Source organism: Hyperolius riggenbachi, chromosome 6, assembly GCF_040937935.1.
Source record: "Hyperolius riggenbachi isolate aHypRig1 chromosome 6, aHypRig1.pri, whole genome shotgun sequence".
NCBI classification, from domain to species: Eukaryota; Metazoa; Chordata; class Amphibia; order Anura; family Hyperoliidae; genus Hyperolius; species Hyperolius riggenbachi.
The window spans coordinates 36,174,224-36,196,195 of NC_090651.1; the positions used below are offsets into that span (position 1 = coordinate 36,174,224).

Consider the following 21,972-nt stretch of genomic DNA (forward strand, 5'->3'; position numbering starts at 1 on the left):
TTTACCTTCCCGGCTCCTGTGCAGGCACTCTGGTGGCTGTCGGCTCCGAAGTAGGCGGAAATACCCGATCGTCGTATTTCGGGTATTTCCGTCTAGTTCCGAGCCGAAAGCGGCCACAGCACCCTCGCTGGAGCCAGCAAAGGTAAATATTGAAATTATAGTCGGGTCTGTCACCGGCTGTTCAGAGGGCTGCAGCGAGACCCCCGTGGGACAGAGGACGGCGTGGGAAGCCTCATTAGGATCCGGAGGCTTCCCCCACCCGAGGTGAGTACCCCCCAGGGGATCTTTTGGATGTTACAGAGTCACTTTAAAGTGTCTCTGGTCAGTAGACTCTAAACCAGCTACACCACTTCCTGTATTGCAGACGTTCTTTGACCCAGGTTGCAGACTTTTTAGAGAGTCCAGTCTATGCAGCGCCCCCTTTGCAGACCAACAGCAATAGGAGGCTGAGCCAAGCAGCCGCCCCACCCACAGAGTGTGCTATTAACACCTTCAGCTCACTTGCCTCAGGTCAGGTGACTACATTTTTAAAAGTGCATTTGTAACAAGATGCTTCGAACAGAACAGTGACGTATGGGCACTCTGATTACCAAGCTGTCAGACTGTGTACTTACACCTGTTCTTAGAGGTGTGCTCTAATCAATTGTGTAGTGAAGACAACAGCAGTGATGTGCAAACTCCAACAGCTCTGAGCTCATAAACCAATCAGATTTCAGGATTCTGACATTAGTTCATCTAAAGGTGGCCACACACCATACAATTTGTTTTAATATCTGTTTAATTTAAAAATTGCAATCATTTTTTCTGACTGACTGTAACATTTCAAAAATATGACCAATGTACCACACACCTATGTTCAATTTTTCCCCAATTATGATAAAAATGATTGGAAACTCTGAGAAATTCGCTAGGGTGTGTATATTAATAAATTGACTATCTACCACACACCATACATTCTTTAGGAAAATTGAAGAAACATTTCCAGCAATCCGATCGATAAAAATCGAAAAAAAAAAGGGAAATCGAATGGAAAAAAAAGCTTTCGATTTTTTTCATGAGATCCGATCAAATGTATCCGATTATATTTAATTGCCGTAAAACCGGATCATTTTATTGTATCATGTGTGGCCACCTTTAAGGTGTTCGGTTGCTCTGGTTTACTGTATGTGGAATTCACATTGGGACTCGTGCACCAACCAAAGCTAATATTGCCTTGTGGAGACCGCACAAGGCAATAATACTGGCACTACCCCCAGTAGTGTAATCTGAGTTACACTAACACATGTTACCATAAGAATGCTCGCATTACTGGAGTACCGCGGGTTCCACTAATACTGCAACCCGCGGTACACTGCTGGGGGTAGTGCCAGTAATATTGCCATGTGCTGTCTCCGCACAGCAATATTGCCGCTGGTTCAAGTGGACCTGAACTCTTGCAGAGGACACAATTAAAATTAAGAGAAATGCACCCTGTATGTATTTATAGAGGCTAGCCTGCCTGATCACCACTGTAATTTGATCTGTCAACTGTGTCAGCTCAGGAATCTTCTCTGCCATGGCAGAGCAACTAATTGATAAACACAGGATCTCAACAATATGTCTGCTCCCATGAAAGCAGGAAGTAGACACATTGCAGATTGATTGCAGGATTTGTATCAGCTGTAATAATGAAATGTTTTTCTGTAAAGGTTATTATGCTGTTTCATATCTTTTAGAGCAGAGAGGAAGTTCTGAGTTCAGGTCCACTTTAATGCATCAGGCTCCTTATTTGCTTTATATAGCTATACCCGCACCGTGTGCTATTCAGTAATTTCAGCACGCGCTTGTCATTGCAGAGAATCAACCATTTCCCGGGGATGGGGGAGATCTGTCGTAAGGACTGCCTTTCACGGAACATGACCAAGTAAGACCCCTACATTAATATTCCCTACATCGGTTTGTAAAGGTGTACAGAGGCGCCAAAAGAGTAAAATACGCTAAAATCATCTAAAAACGTTCAGGAGGCGGTGGTGGACCAGCCACTCCAAACAGACACGATGCTGTCGATATGGTTAAGACAATTTATTCACATACTCCTAGTAATAACTGGCAACGCGTTTCACGGGCACAATCCCGCTTCATCAGGCAACAAAACAACAGGAGTACATCGGTGTATCCCTTTTCTGTGGATCTGACGTCTAGTGCCTGTTCTTGGATGGGGATATGGAGCCTGCCATATTTATTTCCTTTTAACCCCTTCAGGAGCAAATGAATTTTCACATATCAGCACTGCTCCCATTCATTCACCAATAACTTTATTACTACTAATCACACCTAAATGATCTAGATATTGTTTTTTTTTTCAGGACAAATTAGGCTTTTAGCATGTGATCATTTTGTTTAGTAATTACCTTATTTTCAATGCATTTTAAAGGGAAAAGAAAAAAAAGCTGAAAAACACACTATTTCTCCATTTACATCCATTCTAGCTTTACAATAAACAGTGCTAACTATAAGTGAAACCCACTAATTTTATTTGCTTGTTCATCCTGGCTATAACAACATTGAGATTATGTTCCTAGCACAATGTATGGTGACAGTATTGTATTTGAAAACAAAGGTGTCTTTTTTCTGTTTTTTTTCCATTTTTTTGTTTTCTCATTATACACTATTGATGATTATAAGACCTTATTTGCAAAATAATGGTAATATACCCTCATGGCATACATATTTAAAAAGCCAAGTTTCGAAGGTAAACAATGTATGTCGTTTCTTTCATATTCTGTCACTTTGTTTTCATTTTACAAGTCTTTTATTTTGGTACAGCATATGCAAAAATGTACTTTTGATTCAGTTTGTGACTAAAAAAGACATGGGCCTCAACCCTAAAACTTTCTCAACTCTATTCTACTACTGATTGTGGTTAAAATGTTACTACATATGTCTCTTGTAGTTTTGCTAAGACTTTCCCAAGTTTGATCATAATTTAGAAAATGACTTTTTTTATGTTGGATTGAGTTTGTCTATACAAATTTTTTATGTGACGTGTGTCCAAGCTTTAACCAGTTCGGCCTATCTGGACAAACGTAGTCGTCCAGATAGGCTCTGCTGCTGCCGCCGCGTGGAATATAATTCCCATTCACCAATCTAAGTCCCCCGGAGAAATACCGATGCTTTCTATTCAGAGAGCGCGGTATTTGTGCCCCCAAGAAACTTCACCTTCTGAATACTTACAAATAGTAAACTGCACCCACATACATTTTTTATTAAACAATTGTATTATTTAGCATGTAAAATTAGCTGTTTCCCTCCCACACCAAAAATTACCCAAATACATTTTTTTATAAAAAAAAATACAATAAAAAAAAAAACAACAACAAATAGTTACCCAAGGGTCTGAACTTTTTAAATATGCATGTCAAGAGAGTATGTTATTATATTATTTTAAATTATAAGCTTATAAATAGTGATGGACGCAAATTGAAAAAATGCACTTTTATTTCTAAATAAAATATCGGTGCCATAAATTGTGATAGGGACATCATTTAAACGGTGTAATAACCGGGACAGATGGGCAAATAAAATAAATGAGTTTTAATTACGGTAGCGTATATTAATTTCAAACTATAATTGCCAAAAACTGAGAAATAATGCATTTTTTTTCATTTCTTTCTTAATCTTCCTGTTAAAATGGATTTAGAAAAAAATAATTCTTAGCAAAATGTACTACTCAAAGAAAGCCTAATTAGTGGTGGAAAAAACAAGATACAGATCAATTAATTGTGATAAGTAGCAATAAAGTTATTGGCGAATGAATGGAAGGTGAACGTTGCTTGGATGCATGAGATTTTCGACACTGTGGTGCTGAACCGGTTAAGACACACCAAAATGTATTCTACAACTCGTCTCTGTTAAAAATGATACCACATGTGCTTCATTTAGTAACAAACTGATGGTGCACTCTCCACAAACACAATGGACGTTTATAAACGTCCAGTTGTCATTAAAGAGAACCCGAGGTGGGTTTGAAGAATATTATCTGCATACAGAGGCTGGATCTGCCTATACAGCCCAGCCTCTGTTGCTATCCCAAACCCCTCTAAGGTCCCCCTGCACTCTGCAATCCCTCATAAATCACAGCCACACTTCTGACAAACATGTCAGAGCTGGCTGTGTTTATCTCTATAGTGTCAGTCTGCTGCTCTCCCCACCTCCTGCAGAACTCCAGTCCCCGCCTGCATCCCTTCCCTCCCTGCTGATTGGAGGGAAGGGATGGGGGCAGGGACCGGAGCTATGCAGAAGGCGGGGGAGCAGCTGAGACTGACACTACAGATGTAAACACAGCCTCACAGCACGGCTGTGATTTATGAGGGATTGCAGAGTGCAGGGGGACCTTAGGGGGGTTTGGGATAGCAACAGAGGCTGGGCTGTATAGGCAGATCCAGCCTCTGTATGCAGATAACATTCTTTAAACGCACCTCGGGTTCTCTTTAAGGGGTTGAAGAATACCAGTTGCCTGGCAGTCCTACTGATCTCTTTGGCTGCAGTGGTGTCTGAATCACACACCTGAAACAGGCATGCCGCTAATACAGTCAAACATCTGATCCTCATGTTTTTTCAGGGTCTATGGCTAAAAGTATAGAGGCAGAGGATCAGCAGGCCAGCAAAGTAACTGGTGTTGCTTAAAAGGAATTAAATATGGCAGCCTCCATATCCCCCTCACTTCAGGGCCCATATACAATTAACTTTTTCTCCCAAGTTTTCTCCTAGAAGATAATTTTTAATCTTTTATTTAAAATAATTCTTCAGCACTTTGCAACTGAAAAAGTACCAGAAAGTAGATAAAAAAAAAGTACTATCAAAATTCTTGTTGAGAATTTTCTTGCTTCCTGGTGGTTTAAAAGTTGTGAAACTGTCACCTGGGCCTATATGCAACTCACTGTTACTCCAGAGTTCTCTCCTAGGGAATATTTTTACACCTTCTCAATAAAATGCCCTTTAACCACTTCACCGCTGAGGGGTTTTACCCCTTGAGCACCAGAGCAATTTTCACCTTCATTCATCTATAACTTTACCATTACTTATCGCAATGAAATGAACTATATCTTGTTTTTTTTCAAATTAGGCCAATTAGGCTTTCTTTAGGTGGGACAATATGCCAAGAATTATTTTATTCTAAATGTGTTTTAATGGGAAAATAGGAAAAAATGTGTGAAAAATTCATTATTTTTCAGTTTTCGGCCATTATAGTTTTTAAATAATGCATGCTACTGTAATTAAAATCCATGAAATTTATTTGCCCATTTGTCCCGGTTATTACCCCGTTTAAATTATGTCCCTATCACAATGTTTGGTGCCAATATTTTATTTGGAAATAAAGGTGCATTTTTTCCAGTTTTGCGTCCATCCCTAATTACAAGCCCATAGTTTATAAAGTAACAGTGTTATACCCTCTTGACATAAATATTTAAAGCGTTCAGTCCCTAAGGTAACTATGTAATTTTTTTTATTGTAATTTTTCTTTCTTTTTATTACAAAAAAAAACCCTAAAAAATTGGGATTGTGCGAGGTAATGAGTTAATTTATAATATAGCACTATGTATTTATATATGAAAAATGTTTTTGGGTGTAGTTTTACTTTTTGGCCACAAGATGGCCACAGTAATTTTTTGTGAATGCGTCCTGTAAGCGTAAGAAGTACGGAAGTTCATTGAGGCTGGGAAACTTTTTTTTTTTTCACAATGATTGCGCTGCTTCTCATAGAACCAGCCGATCATTGCTGGGGGGCTGAGATCAACGAACGGGAATGGTTTTTCCCATTCATTGATCTCCGGGCAAGTGGGCGGCGGCGTGCACGAGTGCGGGAGCGTGCGCACGAGCGAGCGGAAGCGCGGACAGCGGCAGTAGCGGCGGGGGGTGCGTGTATCTACGCCCCTGGTGGGGACAGGGTGTTAAAAGGAGCGTAGATACACACACCTGTGGTGGTAATGTGGTTAAGTCACCAGCAAGCAAGAAAATAATGTTACCCCTACTTTTTCACCTACTCTTTGGTACTTTTTCAATTGCAGAGTGCTGAAATAATGAAAAATTACCTCTTAGGAGAACATTTGAATTGCATATGGACCCTGGTGACTTTTAAAGGGACACTTAAGTCAAACAAAAAAAAATGAGTTTTACTCACCTAGGGCTTCTAATAGCCCCCTGCAGCTGTCCGGTGCCCTCGCCGTCTCCCTCCGATCCTCCTGGCCCCGCCGGCAGCCACTTCCTGTTTCGGTGACAGGAGCTGACAGGCTGGGGACGCGAGTGATTCTTCACGTTCCCAAACACATTAGCACCCTCTATGCTGCTATATGGTATATGATATATGCTATAGCAGCATAGATGGCGCTATTGTGGCCAGGAACGCGAAGAATCACTCGCGTCCCCAGCCTGTCAGCTCCTGTCACCGAAACAGGAAGTGGCTGCCGGTGGGGCCAGGAGGATCGGATGGAGACGGCGAGGGCACCGGACAGCTGCAGGGGGCTATTGGAAGCCCCAGGTGAGTAAAATTCATTTTTGTTGTTTGACTTAAGTGTCCCTTTAAGGCAAACTTGAACTGCAAATACATTTATGATCAATTTAGCTGTGTGCGTAGTACTAATGGTATCACCCTTTTGCTGGGAATACGCGGTCATTTCTGGCGCTCGATTCTGCGCCCCATCATTTTTGCCACTTGAGTTCCACTCGATTCTCCTATTTATTATTATTTATTTATTGTATTTATAAAGCGCCAACATATTACGCAGCGCTATTTCCTGTTCGGTTTTCTTATTTTTTTTCAATTCACTTCAATGACAAACCGAGCGGCAAAATGATTGAACGGCGATCGGACATGTTGGAAATGTTGGAAATGATCTATCTAACCCATCTAATGGGCTAAAAAAGAACCGTGTATTCCCAGCACAAAGGCATCCCACAATTGATTGCTAATATCCCCTCCCCTCCCCCCCACACTGTGGTCTGTATTTCCCCCCCATGGCATTGGACATGCATCTCATGACTTCTGATGAACATCTTGCTGTTTTTTCTCTTCCAGAATGATAAAGTGTCAGCCACATGAGTACAGCTTTATCCCGCACACCTGGATATTCCCAGCAGAATACACGCAATACCAAAACTACGTGAAAGAGCTAAAGAAGAAGAAGAAACAGAAAACATTCATCATAAAACCGGCCAATGGGGCGATGGGTCACGGGTAATCTCATATTGCTTTACCTTCCTATAAGATACAGTTATGTGAAAAACTATTTGCCCCCTTCCGGATTTCTTATTCTTTTGCATGTTTGTCACACTTAAATGTTTCTGCTCATCAAAAACCGTTAACTATTAGTCGAAGATAACATAATTGAACACAAAATGCAGTTTTAAATGATGGTTTTTATTATTTAGTGAGAAAAAAAACTCAAAACCTACATGGCCCTGTGTGAAAAAGTGATTGCCCCCCTTGTTAAAAAATAACGTAACTGTGGTTTATCACACCTGAGTTCAATTTCTGTAGTCACCCCCAGGCCTGATTACTGCCACACCTGTTTCAATCAAGAAATCACTTAAATAGGAGATATCTGACACAGGGAAGTAGACCAAAAGCACCTCAAAAGCTAGACATCATGCCAAGATCCAAAGAAATTCAGCAACAAATCAGAACAAAAGTACTGTAATTGAGATCTATCAGTCTGGTAAAGGTTATAAAGCCATTTCTAAAGCTTTGGGACTCCAGCGAACCACAGTGAGAGCCATTATCCTCAAATGGCAAACACATGGAACAGTGATGAACCTTTCCAGGAGTGGCCGGCCGACCAAAATTACCCCAAGAGCGCAGAGAAAACTCATCCGAGAGGCCACAAAAGACCCCAGGACAACATTTAAAGAACTGCAGGCCTCACTTGCCTCAATTAAGGTCAGTGTTCAGGACTCCACCATAAGAAAGAGATTGGGCAAAAACGGCCTGCATGGCAGATATCCAAGGCGCAAACCACTTTTAAGCAAAAAGAACATTAAGGCTCGTCGCAATTTTGCTAAAAAAACATCTCAATGATTGCCAAGACTTTGGGGAAAATACCTTGTGGACCGACGAGACAAAAGTTGAATTTTTTGGAAGGTGCGTGTCTTGTTACATGTGGCGTAGAAGTAACACAGCATTTCAGCAAAAGAACATCATACCTACAGTAAAATATGGTAGTGGTAGTGTGATGGTCTGGGGTTGTTTTGCTGCTTCAGGACCTGGAAGGCTTGCTGTGATAGATGGAACCATGAATTCTACTGTCTACCAAAAAATCCTGAAGGAGAATGTCCGGCCATCTGTTCGTCAACTCAAGCTGAAGCGATCTTGGGTGCTGCAGCAGGACAATGACCCAACACACACCAGCAAATCCACCTCTGAATGGCTGAAGAAAAACAAAACGAAGACTTTGGAGTGGCCTAGTCAAAGTCCTGACCTGGATCCTATTGAGATGTTGTGGCATGACCTTAAAAAGGCGGTTCATGCTAGAAAACCCTCAAATAAAGCTGAATTACAACAATTCTGCAAAGATGAGTGGGCCAAAATTCCTCCATAGCGCTGTAAAAGACTCGTTGCAAGTTATCGCAAACGATTGATTGCAGTTAATGCTACTAAGGGTGGCCCAACCAGTTATTAGGTTCAGGGGGCAATTTCTTTTTCACACAGGGCCATGTAGGTTTTGAGTTTTTTTTCTAACTAAATAATAAAAACCATCATTTAAAACTGCATTTTGTGTTGAATTATGTTATCTTTGACTAATAGTTAACGTTTTTTTATGAGCACAAACATTTAAGTGTGACAAACATTCAAAGAATAAGAAATCAGGAAGGGGGCAAATAGTTTTTCACATCACTGTATATTGAATGTTTGTGTCTAATACATTCCGTCTCCTTTAAAGAGAATCTGTATTGATAAAATCGCACAAAAGTAAACATACCAGTGCGTTAGGGGACATCTCCTATTCCCCTCTGTCACAATTTTGCCGCTCCCCAATGCATTAAAAGTGGTTAAAAACAGTTTTTAAAAGTTTGTTTATAAACAAACAAAATGGCCCCCAAAACAGGAAGTAGGTTGATGTACAGTATGTCCACACATAGAAAATACATCCATACAAAAACAGGCTGTATACAGCCTTCCTTTTGAATCTCAAGAGATAATTTGTGTGTTTCTTTCCCCCTGCAGCTATCACCCACTGAATAGTGACAGGCTGTTTCCTCCTGCAGAGTGCAGACAGCTCTACCCGTCTGTAATTCCTCAGTATGTGAAAGCCCAGCCAGCTCAGAGGACGATTTATCCAGCTTGTAAAAGATAATAGAGCAGAGAGAAGCTGCCCTAATTTAAATAACACACAGGCAGTGTGCAGAGAGGGGCCTGGAGGGGGGAGATGCATCACAGAACCACAACACTAAAGAACTTGGCAGCCTTCCAAACACAGGGTGACAAGTCCGACAGGGGAAAGATAAGCTGATTTATTACAGAGATGGTGATAGTAGAAAGTGCTGCAGTAAGCCAGAGCACATTAGGATAGGTTTTGGAACTTGTAGAATGGTAGAAAACAGGATGAAATTTTTGTTACGGAGTCTCTTTAACCAAGCCAGGATGCGGTGTCTATTGCAAAAGTTATTTGGAGCATGTTGACTCCAACGCAGGAGATTTGGGCGCAGCTGGCACCACCATAGACCATAATGGGAATTACAGCTATAGTGGCGCACAGTGAGTAACTTCGTCGCTGTCAGAAGACGGAGCTGAAGTTACTTTTAAAACACTGTAATTCGGCCGCCAGCCACAGCTGAAAGTCGAATTACATCATTCCCCACCATCCACGTCCCCCTAGAGGGGGAATGGTAATTAACGCCACCGGGACTTGTGCAGCAGCAGGATAAGACATATACGGTGGGATATGAAAGTTTGGGCAACCTTGTTAATCGTCATGATTTTCCTGTATAAATCGTTGGTTGTTACGATCAAAAATGTCAGTTAAATATATCGCATAGGAGACGCACACAGTGATATTTCAGAAGTGAAATGAAGTTTATTGGATTTGCAGAAAGTGTGCAATAATTGTTTAAATAAAATTAGACAGGTGCATAAATTTGGGTACCACAAAAAAGAAATGAAATCAATATTTAGTAGATCCTCCTTTTGCAGAAACTACAGCCTCTATATGATATATTTAATTGAGATTTTTTTTATCGTGACAACCAACGATGTATACAGGAAAATCATGACGATTAACGAGGTTGCCCAAACTTTTGCATCCCACTGTATCAGCTGTATCCTGCGCTCAAGTCTCCTGGAGGCAATTTCATACGTATGTAGAGTAAGCGCCCACAAACAGGGCTTAGATTTCAACTATGGCTGTCCAGGAAGAGGTTAAAGGACAATATAGTTTTATTTTGTTCAGTGCTTCACATATGCGGTCTGTTTATTATTATTTTTATTGATTTATAAAGCGCCAGCAAATTTCGTGAAACTGTGTATAGTAAGAAACAAACATGGGATACAAAACAATGCAGACAATGTTGTACACCAATATACAAAATACAGAATTGGTACCAAATACAGAATTGGTGCAAAATACAGTAATGACAGTGACAAAAATAAAATGATTAAAAAAAAGTATAACTTTCCAAGACACAGACGTGTGAGAGCCCTGCCCTTGCGAGCTTACAATCTAAAAGAATAGGGGGTGAACAGGAAGTGGGGTATTATACAATATTATACCTAGAGGCAGTGTTTTTAGGATTATCTAGTAAGGAGTTCAACTTGGCCAGAGGTCAAAGGAGGAATGGCCTAAGTTAGAGTGTATGCTTGTTGAAAAAAGTGAGTTTTGAGTGAGCGTTTAAAGGTTTCAAAGGTTGGAGAGTGGCATATGTGTTTTTAAAGGAGATTCCAGAGAAAGGATGAGGCACGTGTGAAATCTTGTAAACGTGAATGTGAAGAGGTGATTCTAGAGGAGGACCACAGAAAGTCATGTGCAGATCTGAGATTGCGATTGAATTGGTTTTTGGAAACTAGTGAGGAGATGTACAGGAGAGAGAGAGGGTTAGGGTTAAGAGTTTGAAATGGATCCTCCGATTGATTGAGGATGAGCAAGAAGAGAGATGAATGAGACGAGCAGCCGATTGGAGCGGTGCCAGTTGGTTAGTTGGTAGTCCAATAACGTAGCCACTGTAGTCCTCTTCTTCTTTCGTCCTCAATTTTTCCAACCATCAATTAGTTATCCAAAGAATTCGGTCTTCTCATTATTTGACCAAATTATTTGAGTTTCAATAGTAGTATCAACCCTTCTAGTGAACACTCTGGCCTAATTACTTTAAATATTTACTGGATAGATCTTTCCGCAGTCCAGGGAACTTGCATTAGCTTTCGCCACACCCACAGTTCAAAAGCATCAATTTTTCTTGGTATGACCTTATTTATAGTCCGACTCTCACAGCTTAGCTACCTGATTGCAAGTAGCTTTTTTCTTCTTCAGTTCTGAGTTTAGTTGGGCTTTTCCCTAAAAGGCTCACCTGACCATGACTGATAATATTACTCAGTCCTAACACTAACCAAACCATCTCATTAACTCTCCTGTAACTTGGGTTGCCTTTCCAATTTTAGAATGGCACTAACCTGTTAGGATGGTGAGTTCTAATACATGAGTCACCAAGCCACACACTGGAGTCATGCAGTACTGAAATGAACTTTTTTGGGAGGGAAAAATGTATTGTAAAATACATTTCAATAACTGATAAGCTAGGGGTACAGCTATGTTACACAGCACAGAGCTCTGTAACACCGCCCTCCTCTGTTGTGTTGCAGGATTTCTCTGATTCGGAATGGAGAGAAACTGCAGGCTCAGGATCATCTCATCGTTCAGGAGTATCTCGACAAACCCTTTCTCCTGGAAGGATACAAGTTCGATCTGCGGATCTACATCCTGGTCACGTCTTGCGATCCTCTGAGGATATTCTTGTACAATGACGGACTGGTCAGAATGGGAACAGAGAAGTATCATCCGCCATCGGAGTCCAACCTGGTAGGTTGTGTAATCTTATTCTAAACTAAGCATTTTTGGTTTGGATCAGTCTGATTAGCTCACTACTGCATAGCAGTCTATTTAAGATAATATATACCAGTGATGGCTAACCTTGGTACTCCAGCTGTGGTGGAACTACAAGTCCCATGAGGCATTGCAATACTCTGACAGCTCTAAACATAACTCGGGGAGGCAGAGGCATGATGGGATTTGTAGTTTTGTCACAGCTGGAGTGCCAAGGTTAGCCATCACTGCTATATACAGTGCAGCGAGTGATCGCTCAAATCCAACTTCATGGAAACCTGCGTCAAAAATTAAGTGAACCCGAGGTGAGAGGGATATGGAGGCTGACATATTTATTTCCTTTTATTTACACCTGACCTTACTCAGGTTAAAGAGGAACTCCAGTGAAAATAATGTAATAAAAAAGTGCTTCATTTTTACAATAATTATGTATAAATGATTTAGTCAGTGTTTGCACATGGTAAAATCTTTTAAATCCCTAATTTACATTCTGACATTTATTACATGGTGACATTTTTACTGTTGGCAGGTGATGTAGCTGCTGCTTGCTGTTTTGGCAGTTGGAAACAGCTGTAAACAGCTATTTCCCACAATGCAACAAGGTTCACAGACAGGAAACTGCCAGGAGTACCACAGTCCTCAGAGTTTCTTGTGGGAGGGGTTTCACCACAATATCAGTCATACAGCACCCCCTGATGGTCTGTTTGTGAAAAGGAATAGATTTCTCATGTAAATGGGGGTATCAGCTACTGATTGGGATAAAGTTCAATTCTTGGTCGGAGTTTCTCTTTAAGAAGTTGCTCTCTGTAGATAGCTAAAAGGGGATAACACCCCTCCAAGGAAGAGCTCAAAACTGGTAAGATACACTGGAACAGAGGTGCCAATCATAGAGTAAAATACAATAAACACAGTTTAAAAAAGGAGGTAGAGATGGACTTACCTCCCCAAAGAAGACTCAAATTTGACTACAGGTAGTCCCCGACTTATGAACGCCCGACTTATGAACGACCTGCCGATGTGAACGGCATAGACTTTGTGGGAACAAGTAGAAAAAAAATTCAATTTGGACTTGTAGTTATTGAGAAAATCGATTTTAAAAAATTCAAAGAAAAAATGGCTTTTAAACTTCTATAAGCAGGTGCAGAGGGCAGATGTGACACAGAGGGGGACACTGGAGGCACAGAGAGGCACAGAGGAGGTACAGGGGACAGAGATGGCACAATGTTCCGACTTAAGGACAGATTCAGGTTAAGAACGAACGTACAGTCCCTACTTCGTTTGTTAACAAGGGACTACCTGTACTCCACAGTGCAACACTTCATCAGGAAAAATAGAGAATGACTGAAATGTGATTGGCTGTTTTATGCTCCGCCCACTTTTACTGAATTTTTAACCTCGGCCACCAAGTGACTAACTGTGCCAAGTTTGAGGACTGTGGCTTTACTACTGTGAGAATAACAACTTTATAAATTTTCCTACTGACATGAACTGGTGAAATTGAATTCATTTGCGTGCTACTGCGCATTAAGTCATATGCCAAGCTCATGCTAGATGAGGAGTGCGGCCTCGATGTTAAAGGGGGTCCGGGAGAGTGGTGGGAGGAGCAAGGAGGACCTGGGAAGCCTCAATAGCAGGGGTCAGTACCCTTTTTGGCTGAGAGAGCCATAAACGCCACATATTTTAAAACAGCAATTTCCCCGAGAGACAGACAGGAGAAATACAGACTAACAGCTAGTACAATTAGCTAGCTGACTTGGGGGTTGATTCACTTTGTAGGATGAGATCCCCACACTTTGGCCCAATAGGCTGCGTGTCAAGTGACATGTAGCCTATTTGGCCAATCAGGGTCCAGAGTGGGACAATTGGAGCAGCCATTCGTTTTGGGGGCACTGTGAATAAGTTAGTAGTGCATGCTACAGCAGTAGCATGCCTACTTTGAAGATTTTACTTGCTCTGCCACACTAAGTTGCGCTGCTTGAGTAGTGTAGCTTAGTGAATCGCCCCCTACTGATTTGTATGTGAGCCAGATGCAGCCATCAAAAGAGCCACATCTGGCTCCCAAACCATAGGTTCCCTACCCCTGATCTATAGGTTGAAGGGGCTTCTCTCTTCTTAGGTAAGTATGTCTTTTCTTACCCCCTTTTCGTTAGTAGACAATTTGTGAATAATCCACACGAGGTGGCAGGTCACCCAACTTCTCAAACCCAAGGGTGTGTAAATAAATGAGGCCGACACGTCCATCCCTCTCCTCCTCCTGCACACTGTAGGAAGGGCGGTGAGACTGTACAGTAAAGCTGGACCGTCAGACGTGGAGCAGAGCTGTTGAGTCTCAGGGATCTGTGGAGTGTGATGGGGATTGTGGGATAAGCGTGGCCCCTGGGCAGACACGGCCACAGATGACATGTAACAAGTGGGAAGATGTAGCTGAAATCACATCCACATGTTGTGTAATGTGACTGCTCATTCCTTCAGGCAGGCTCTGTGCAGGAACGCCGTGTGCGGCTTCTGATATTTCCGTGCACGATTGATCCTTATTAACCCTTGCCTCACTTTTACAGTGCTGGGAAATATTCCTTGTTTGCTGACCCAAGCCACAATGACATAATAATCGCATAATAATTCATTTATAGATCATTTAGTCAGTGTTTACCCATTGTAAAATCTTTCTTCTCCCTGATTTACATTCTGATTCACATTACAAACTGTCCTGAAGTGGACAAATCGTCCACTGCCATTCACTCTAATGTTAAATATTGGCTCTTAGGCGCAAAACTGGACGATTTGGGTGCCAGGCGCCCCGCCCGTCAAACCGAACTTTTTATTTTCAAAATTAGTGGTTTGAAAAAATATTGTTATGAAACTTGTTTTCACAATTATCATTTTTGTAAATTATCATTTTATTTTTTTCAACATTTTGATATTCTACTTTTTTATTGTTTTTACATTAGTTTTGAGAATTATAATTTTGTGGGGAAATCTTAGGTTTAGACACCACCAGGAGAGTCTTAGGGTTAGGCACCACCAGGTGGGTCTTAGGGTTAGGCACCACCAGGTGGGTCTTAGATTTAGACACCACTAGCAGGGTGTGATGGATTGCGGAGAAACCGACGCGCGTTCTGACAGTGAGGCGGCGGTGTCCGCGTACAGAGCGGCGGTTTCCCCGCAGCAGCATGCGTCTGGTTTGTCCGGACCTAGTAGTGCACACAGATGGAGAGCTACGCGCGCGCCGCAAGACAGGCTCCTTATGCCAATAGGAGAAGGGTCAGCTGATCGAGGCGGTCAGATGATCCCAGCTCAACAGGTGATTGGTTGATGGGAGCTGGGCGGCGCTGTGGAGCGCTTTGCTATATATATCTCTTGCTGTTCAGTTGCTAGTTGTCTGGCGTTGCGAATTCCTATGTGTTAGCACTCAGACCTTAGTCAGATCCTTCAGTGTGGTGGAACCAGGTGGACCTGGGAATCCACACTTAGCCAGTTCACTGTATTATTATCTGTGTTATTCTCTAGCATAGTTCCAAGGTGTTGAGACCATGGACCTCACACCCCAGACTAGGAATACTGTATATCATCTGTATTATTCCTTAGACCAGTTCCAGGGTGTAGAGACCACGGACCTCACACCCCAGACTAGGAATACTGTATATCATCTGTGTTATTCCTTAAGACCAGTTCCTGGGTGTGGGACCACGGACAACACACACTAGACTAGGCATTATTGGATATCTGTTTATGAATTGTAGCTCTCCTGACTTCTCTTCTGCCTTCTGATTCGGTACCTTTGCACATCTGATCTACTGTTGCCAACCCTGCCTGTCCCTGGTTACCGAATCATGGCTGTCACCCACCCCTTGGGTGCTCAGTCCTCCTGCAAGGGTCCCCTGCTCCTCAGAGGGGGCCTTGCAGCAAAACCAGTCAGGGACTCCCCCTCCTGGAGCCCTTGACTGCAGTAGAGTCTTTCTCTACTTATTGGACCACCTGCTACCCTGGTGGTCCAATTCCTACTGTTACACCAAACACTTACACGCTTCAGGTGTCTAGAGGTTAGTCATACTTGGATTATTGGCGATTCTGCAGATCCTCAATAATCAGGTATATCTGTATTCTTGGGGATACTGCAGATCGCCAAGAATCAGATTCTCTCTGGTTGCTGACACCTATCGTTACAGAACGCCAGACCAAAACAATATGGACGCACTTAACAGTCGTCTTGACACACTCACCACCTCGGTGGAAAATCTCATCAGAGTGATGGACGGTCAGCAGGCCCAGATCTCTGCTTTATCTGGGTCACTACAAGTCCTTCAGACGACTGTAAATTCAGTGCGATCCCCTCCAGTCACAGACTTAAGAATGTCTGTACCCGAAAGGTTTTCTGGCCATAGATCTGACTTTCAGAATTTTAAGAATCGTGTAATGTCATATTTTGAACTGAGGCCTAATCTGTCAGGAACAGAGGCACAGAGAATTATCTTTATTAAGACCTTACTCTCAGGGGATGCTCAGACCTGGGGGTATAGTTTACCGTCAGGGCATGAAGCACTCAGGTCAGTTGAGGAGTTTTTTAAGTCCATGGCCATAATTTATGATGATCCAGACATTGCCTCTACCGCTGAACGGAAGTTGAAGACCTTGCGCCAAGGCAAGGATCCAGTGGAAGTTTATGCAGCTAAGTTCAGGAAGTGGTCGGTGTCGGCTAGGTGGGGGGCGTTTGCGCTGCTGGATTGTTTTCTATCAGGGTTGTCAGACGCAGTCTCTGAATTGATGTTGGGACACCCTGAACCGAAAACTATTGATGAAGCAATCTCTTTGGCAGTACGGGTTGATCGTCGGTTACGATATCAAAAACAAACCCGTGGTAAAGACAGGATCAGATATGTCTCCTATGCCACTCCTTCACCTGCCTCACCGCCACCCGAGCCAATGCAAATTGGTCAGTCCAAATTGACGCAGTCAGAGAGGAATCGAAGGAAAACAGAACAGCTCTGTTTGTACTGTGCAGAGGAGGGTCATAGAGTGCAGAATTGCCCCAGGAAGTCGGGAAACGCTGCCGCCTAGGAGTAGTCAGAGGTAATGCCCTAGGCGCGCAGTCTTTACCTCTACATAACAATCGTCTGCTACTTCCCTGTTCTGTCACATGGGAAGGTCAGACTGTTTCCACTGAAGCTTTCATTGATTCCGGTTCAGCGGCTAATTTTATAGATTACAAGTTTGCAAAAAAATTGGGAATACCCATGCTCCCCTTGGATCAGCCGATCCTGGTCACTGCTGTAGATGACTCTCCTCTGCAGAGTAGACACCCCTTATCCCGTACTCCAAGTTTGCAACTCAGTGTGGGGGTATTACATGGGGAGAATCTGCAATTTCTGGTTTTGCATATGGCAACCTCTACCATCATTCTTGGCATGCCCTGGTTACAAATTCACTCGCCTCAGATAGACTGGGTTTCAGGTCAGCTAACGAGCTGGTCATCCCATTGTTATCATCATTGTTTAGCGAAAGTAACCATGGGTAATACCAACATTCAGGTTGAAGGTGTACCGAGACAATACGCAGAATTTGCTGACGTCTTCTGTCCTAAGTCAGCGGACAAACTTCCCCCCCACCGTGCCTTCGATTGTCCCATCGATCTGAGATCTGGTTGTATGCCGCCCAGGGGTCATCTTTATAACCTGTCTGGGCCGGAGAAACTAGCTATGCAGGAATACATCAGGGAAAACTTGGCGAAAGGGTTCATCCGTCCCTCTCGTTCACCAGCAGGGGCAGGTTTCTTTTTTGTAAAGAAAAAAGACGGAGGCCTGCTCCCCTGTGAAGATTATCGAGGCCTGAATAAGATCACAGTGAAAATACGCTACCCTTTGCCATTGATTGACGATTTGTTCACACAGGTGACCAACGACAAGATTTTTTCCAAGCTAGATCTCAGGGGTGCATACAACCTAGTCCGTATCAGGGATGGTGACGAATGGAAGGCGGCCTTCAACACGCCCGACGGGCATTACGAGTACCTGGTGATGCCCTTCGGGTTGTGTAACGCGCCGGCCGTCTTCCAGGAGTTAATTAATGAGGTGTTCAGGGAAGTGTTGGGGAAGTTTGTTCTGGTCTACTTGGACGTTATATTAATCTTTTCGTCCAGTCTCTCTGAACATCGCCAGCATGTCAGATGGGTGTTAAAAAAGTTAAGACAGAATCAACTTTATGCCAAACTGGAGAAGTGCCTCTTTGAGGTAGAGTCAGTAGCCTTCTTGGGGTACATTATCTCCACTTCTGGCCTCTCGATGGACCCAGGGAAAGTTTCTGCTGTCCTGGAGTGGCCTCAGCCTGTGGGGCTGAAGGCACTTCAGAGGTCCCTGGGGTTTGCCAATTACTACAGAAGGTTCATTAAGGGGTACTCTACCATCATCTCCCCTCTCACCAGTCTCACCAGGAAAGGGGCTGACACTCATCACTGGTCACCAGAGGCTCATGCAGCCTTTTCGACCCTTAAAGCGGAATATAACCCTGCATTTCAACTTTGGTCTAAAACATTATTTACAGTATATTATATGCAACCAGCATTTTTTTTTTACTAGACCAGCATTGGAAGGGTTACACAGAGTTTTAAAGTTCCTGGAAAGAACTGCAGATGCATCCGAAGCTCAGATATACATTTTGTTTACATAAATGTATCTAAGTGTTGAATGTTACACACTTTGGCTGTCCTCCAGCTCAGTCAGTGAGAGTGAGTCACATTCAACACTTAGATACATTTATGTAAACAAAATGTATCTATCTGAGCTTCGGATGCGTCTGCAGAAATCTCCAGGAACTTTAAAGCTCTGTGTAACCCTTCCAATGCTGGTCTAGTAAAAAATGCTGGTTGCATATAATATACTGTAAATAATGTTTTAGAGCAAAGTTGAAATGCAGATTCTGCAGATCCTCAATAATCAGGTATATCTGTATTCTTGGGGATACTGCAGATCGCCAAGAATCAGATTCTCTCTGGTTGCTGACACCTATCGTTACACAGGGGTCTGAGGGTTAGGTATCAGTATAGGGAGGGTTTTGTGGAAGAGAAGGGTTTTCGGCTACATGTAATAAGCACACACTTACACCTTTTGGAATACGTACAATCATTAAAAATCACTTTGCTAACCATTGCTAATTTAAGCCATATTTCGTTATAAATATAAAAATAATGATCTTGGCTTTATCGTGCGCCCTTTTTGCACAGCGCCTTATGTACACAACTGAGTTAAGGTTCCTCTATAAGTGAGAGAAGTATAGAGGCTTCCATCTTAATTTACCGTATATACGTGAATACAAGACGACATTGTGTATAAGTCGACTCCAATATTCAACCCTCTTAAGCTGGAGTTTTTTATTGACTCAAGTATAAGTCTACCCAGCAAAGTTAATGACTGAACTTGGAGCTCAGGAGAGGTTAATTACTGCACTACATACAGTATTGCAGCCATTAACCCCTCCTGTCCATTAAGTGCAGCCAATACCTCCGCCAGGCCCCCAAGTGCAGCAATGATTCACTCCCCTTCCTGCAGCCCAGTATTTCCCCCCTGCCCCTTTCCTTGTTAATTGTTGTGGCCTGGACTTTCAGACCTGTGTTTCCTTGACATTTTCTTTCCTCAAAGTATCACTTACCACTGGGTAAATTGCTGCAAATGGGAATGTCACTATTAGTACACATAACCCAGTGTGCTCAGTGTTGCCCATGACTCATGTATAAGCCGACCCCTATACTTTTATGAAGTGAATCAGACCTACATTTTTAGACTTCTACTCAAGTATATATTCATACTTTTTATTTCACTACAGTTCCTCTTTAAGGCTTAATTTAAATGGGTTACATTCGGGTTAAAACAGAGGATGAAATAAAGTATTTTTTCTTTAATAACACATAACAACACTATAAGTTTACCTCTGCTTGAAAACAAACTGTGAACATTCACTTTTGATATCAGGAATGGTATAAAAGTCTGATCCATGAGTTGCTATGGCTGCAGGCGATTCTCTGTCACCCACCTGTGGTGTAGACAAAGTTAGTAACTTCAAAAACAGCCCCACTTTAGAGTCCAACTCCAGGTACCGGTGTTTTACTACCTCTGTGGGGGCTCTTTGTGACAAAGCTTGTTTTTATCTGCATGGAGGCTCTTTGATAAGCTTATACCAAATAAATAATGTTTAAACTGCCCGGTCTGTAGCTCCATAACCAACCACTTCCTGTGGTGCCATTTCCATAGCTGGAGGCCCCGATGTTCTCAGAGAGCTTTGTATGCTACCGCCTCCCATCCCCTTGAAATCTGAACGGCATGATAATGGGTGTTTATTTACATCTCTGCCCAACAGGCTTAACCACCCTGGCGTTCTGATTAAATCGCCAGGGTGGCTGCGGGAGGGTTTTTTTTAAATAAAAAAAAAACTATTTAATGCAGCCAACTGAAAGTTGGCTGCATGAAAGCCCACTAGAGGGCGCTCCGGAGGCGATCTTCCGATCGCCTCCGGCGCCCAGAATAAACAAGGAAGGCCGCAATGAGCGGCCTTCCTTGTTTTGCTTATATCGTCGCCATAGCGACGAGCGGAGTGACGTCATCGACGTCAGCCGACGTCGTGACGTCAGCCGCCTCCGATCCAGCCCTTAGCGCTGGCCGGAACTTTTTGTTCCGGCTACGCTGGGCTCGGGCGGCTGGGGGGACCCTCTTTCGCCGCTGCTCGCGGCGAATCGCCGCAGAGCGGCGGCGATCAGGCAGCACACGCGGCTGGCAAAGTGCCGGCTGCGTGTGCTGCTTTTTATTTCATTAAAATCGGCCCAGCAGGGCCTGAGCGGCAGCCGCTGGCGGTGTTGGACGAGCTGAGCTCGTCCAGACCGCTCAGCTGGTTAAAGAAAACCTGAACTGAAAATTAAAAGTCAAAATAAGCATACACAAGTCATACTTACCTCCCGTGTAGTCTACTCCTCAGTGTCTTTCTCCTGTCCCGCATCCTGTTTGTTCACTGTGATCAAGGAAATTTTCCGTCCTCCATTTTGAAAATAGCCATTAACCATAACAGCTTTCTGGTCAGCACACAGTTAAACTGTAACATCGCCCACTTGAGCCATAGGGAAACATAGACATTAACTGGTGCATCAGTTTTCCTCTCAGCTATAACTGACAGCAACTGATATTTTATTGACAGCAACTGATGTATTTCAGATCTGACAAAATATTGTCAGAACTGGAAGGGATTATTGTCAGAAGAAAATTGTGAGCTTCTGAGAGGAACGGATGACGAGGTAACTATGTAATGTTCATTTGAAGTTACCTCATGTGTTTATTTTAAATATTTTTACTCAGTACAGGTTCTCTTTAAAGAGAAACCATAACCAAGAATTGAACTTCATCCCAATCAGTAGCTGATTTCCCAGGAGAAATCTATTCCTTTTCTCAAACGGATCACCAGGGGGCTCTGTATGGCTGATATTGTGGTTGTGAACCTCATTGCATTGTAGCAAATAACAGCTGTTTACAGCTGTTTCCAACTGCCAAAAAAGCAAGCAGCATTTCCTTCCACTGACATCAACTGCCAGCAGTAAAAATGTCACCATGTGATAAATGTCAGAATAAATCAGAGAGAGGAAAGATTTGACAATGGGCAAACACTGACTAAATCATTTATACATAATTATTGTAAAAATGAAGCAATTTTTTTTAAAATTACATTATTTTCACTAGAGTTCCTCTTTAAGGACAGGTTTGGGAAACACTAATTTAGACCAGGAGTGACCACACTTTTCCAGCTCACAAGCTCCTTCAAAAGCTCCTGATTCAAAGTGATCTTACACCCCCCCCCCCCCCCCAAAAAAAGGAAAAAATCCACATAATTAGGCAGAACCCCCTCCCCCTGTCCCTTGAAATAGTGTGACAGCCACTTA

The 21,972-nt window shown here is 42.7% G+C and overlaps 1 protein-coding gene across 6 annotated transcripts in view; it reads left to right on the forward strand.

The window, feature by feature from the left end:
- TTLL7 (tubulin tyrosine ligase like 7) overlaps positions 1-21,972 on the forward strand; it is a 314,533-nt gene that overhangs the window by 84,294 nt on the left and 208,267 nt on the right. For all 6 annotated transcript variants that reach the window (XM_068239147.1, XM_068239151.1, XM_068239146.1 and 3 more), the window contains exons 5-7: positions 1,836-1,903; positions 7,055-7,213; positions 11,825-12,041. In XM_068239147.1, the coding sequence (XP_068095248.1) occupies positions 1,836-1,903; positions 7,055-7,213; positions 11,825-12,041 (444 nt within the window). The remainder of the gene's footprint in view (positions 1-1,835; positions 1,904-7,054; positions 7,214-11,824; positions 12,042-21,972) is intronic.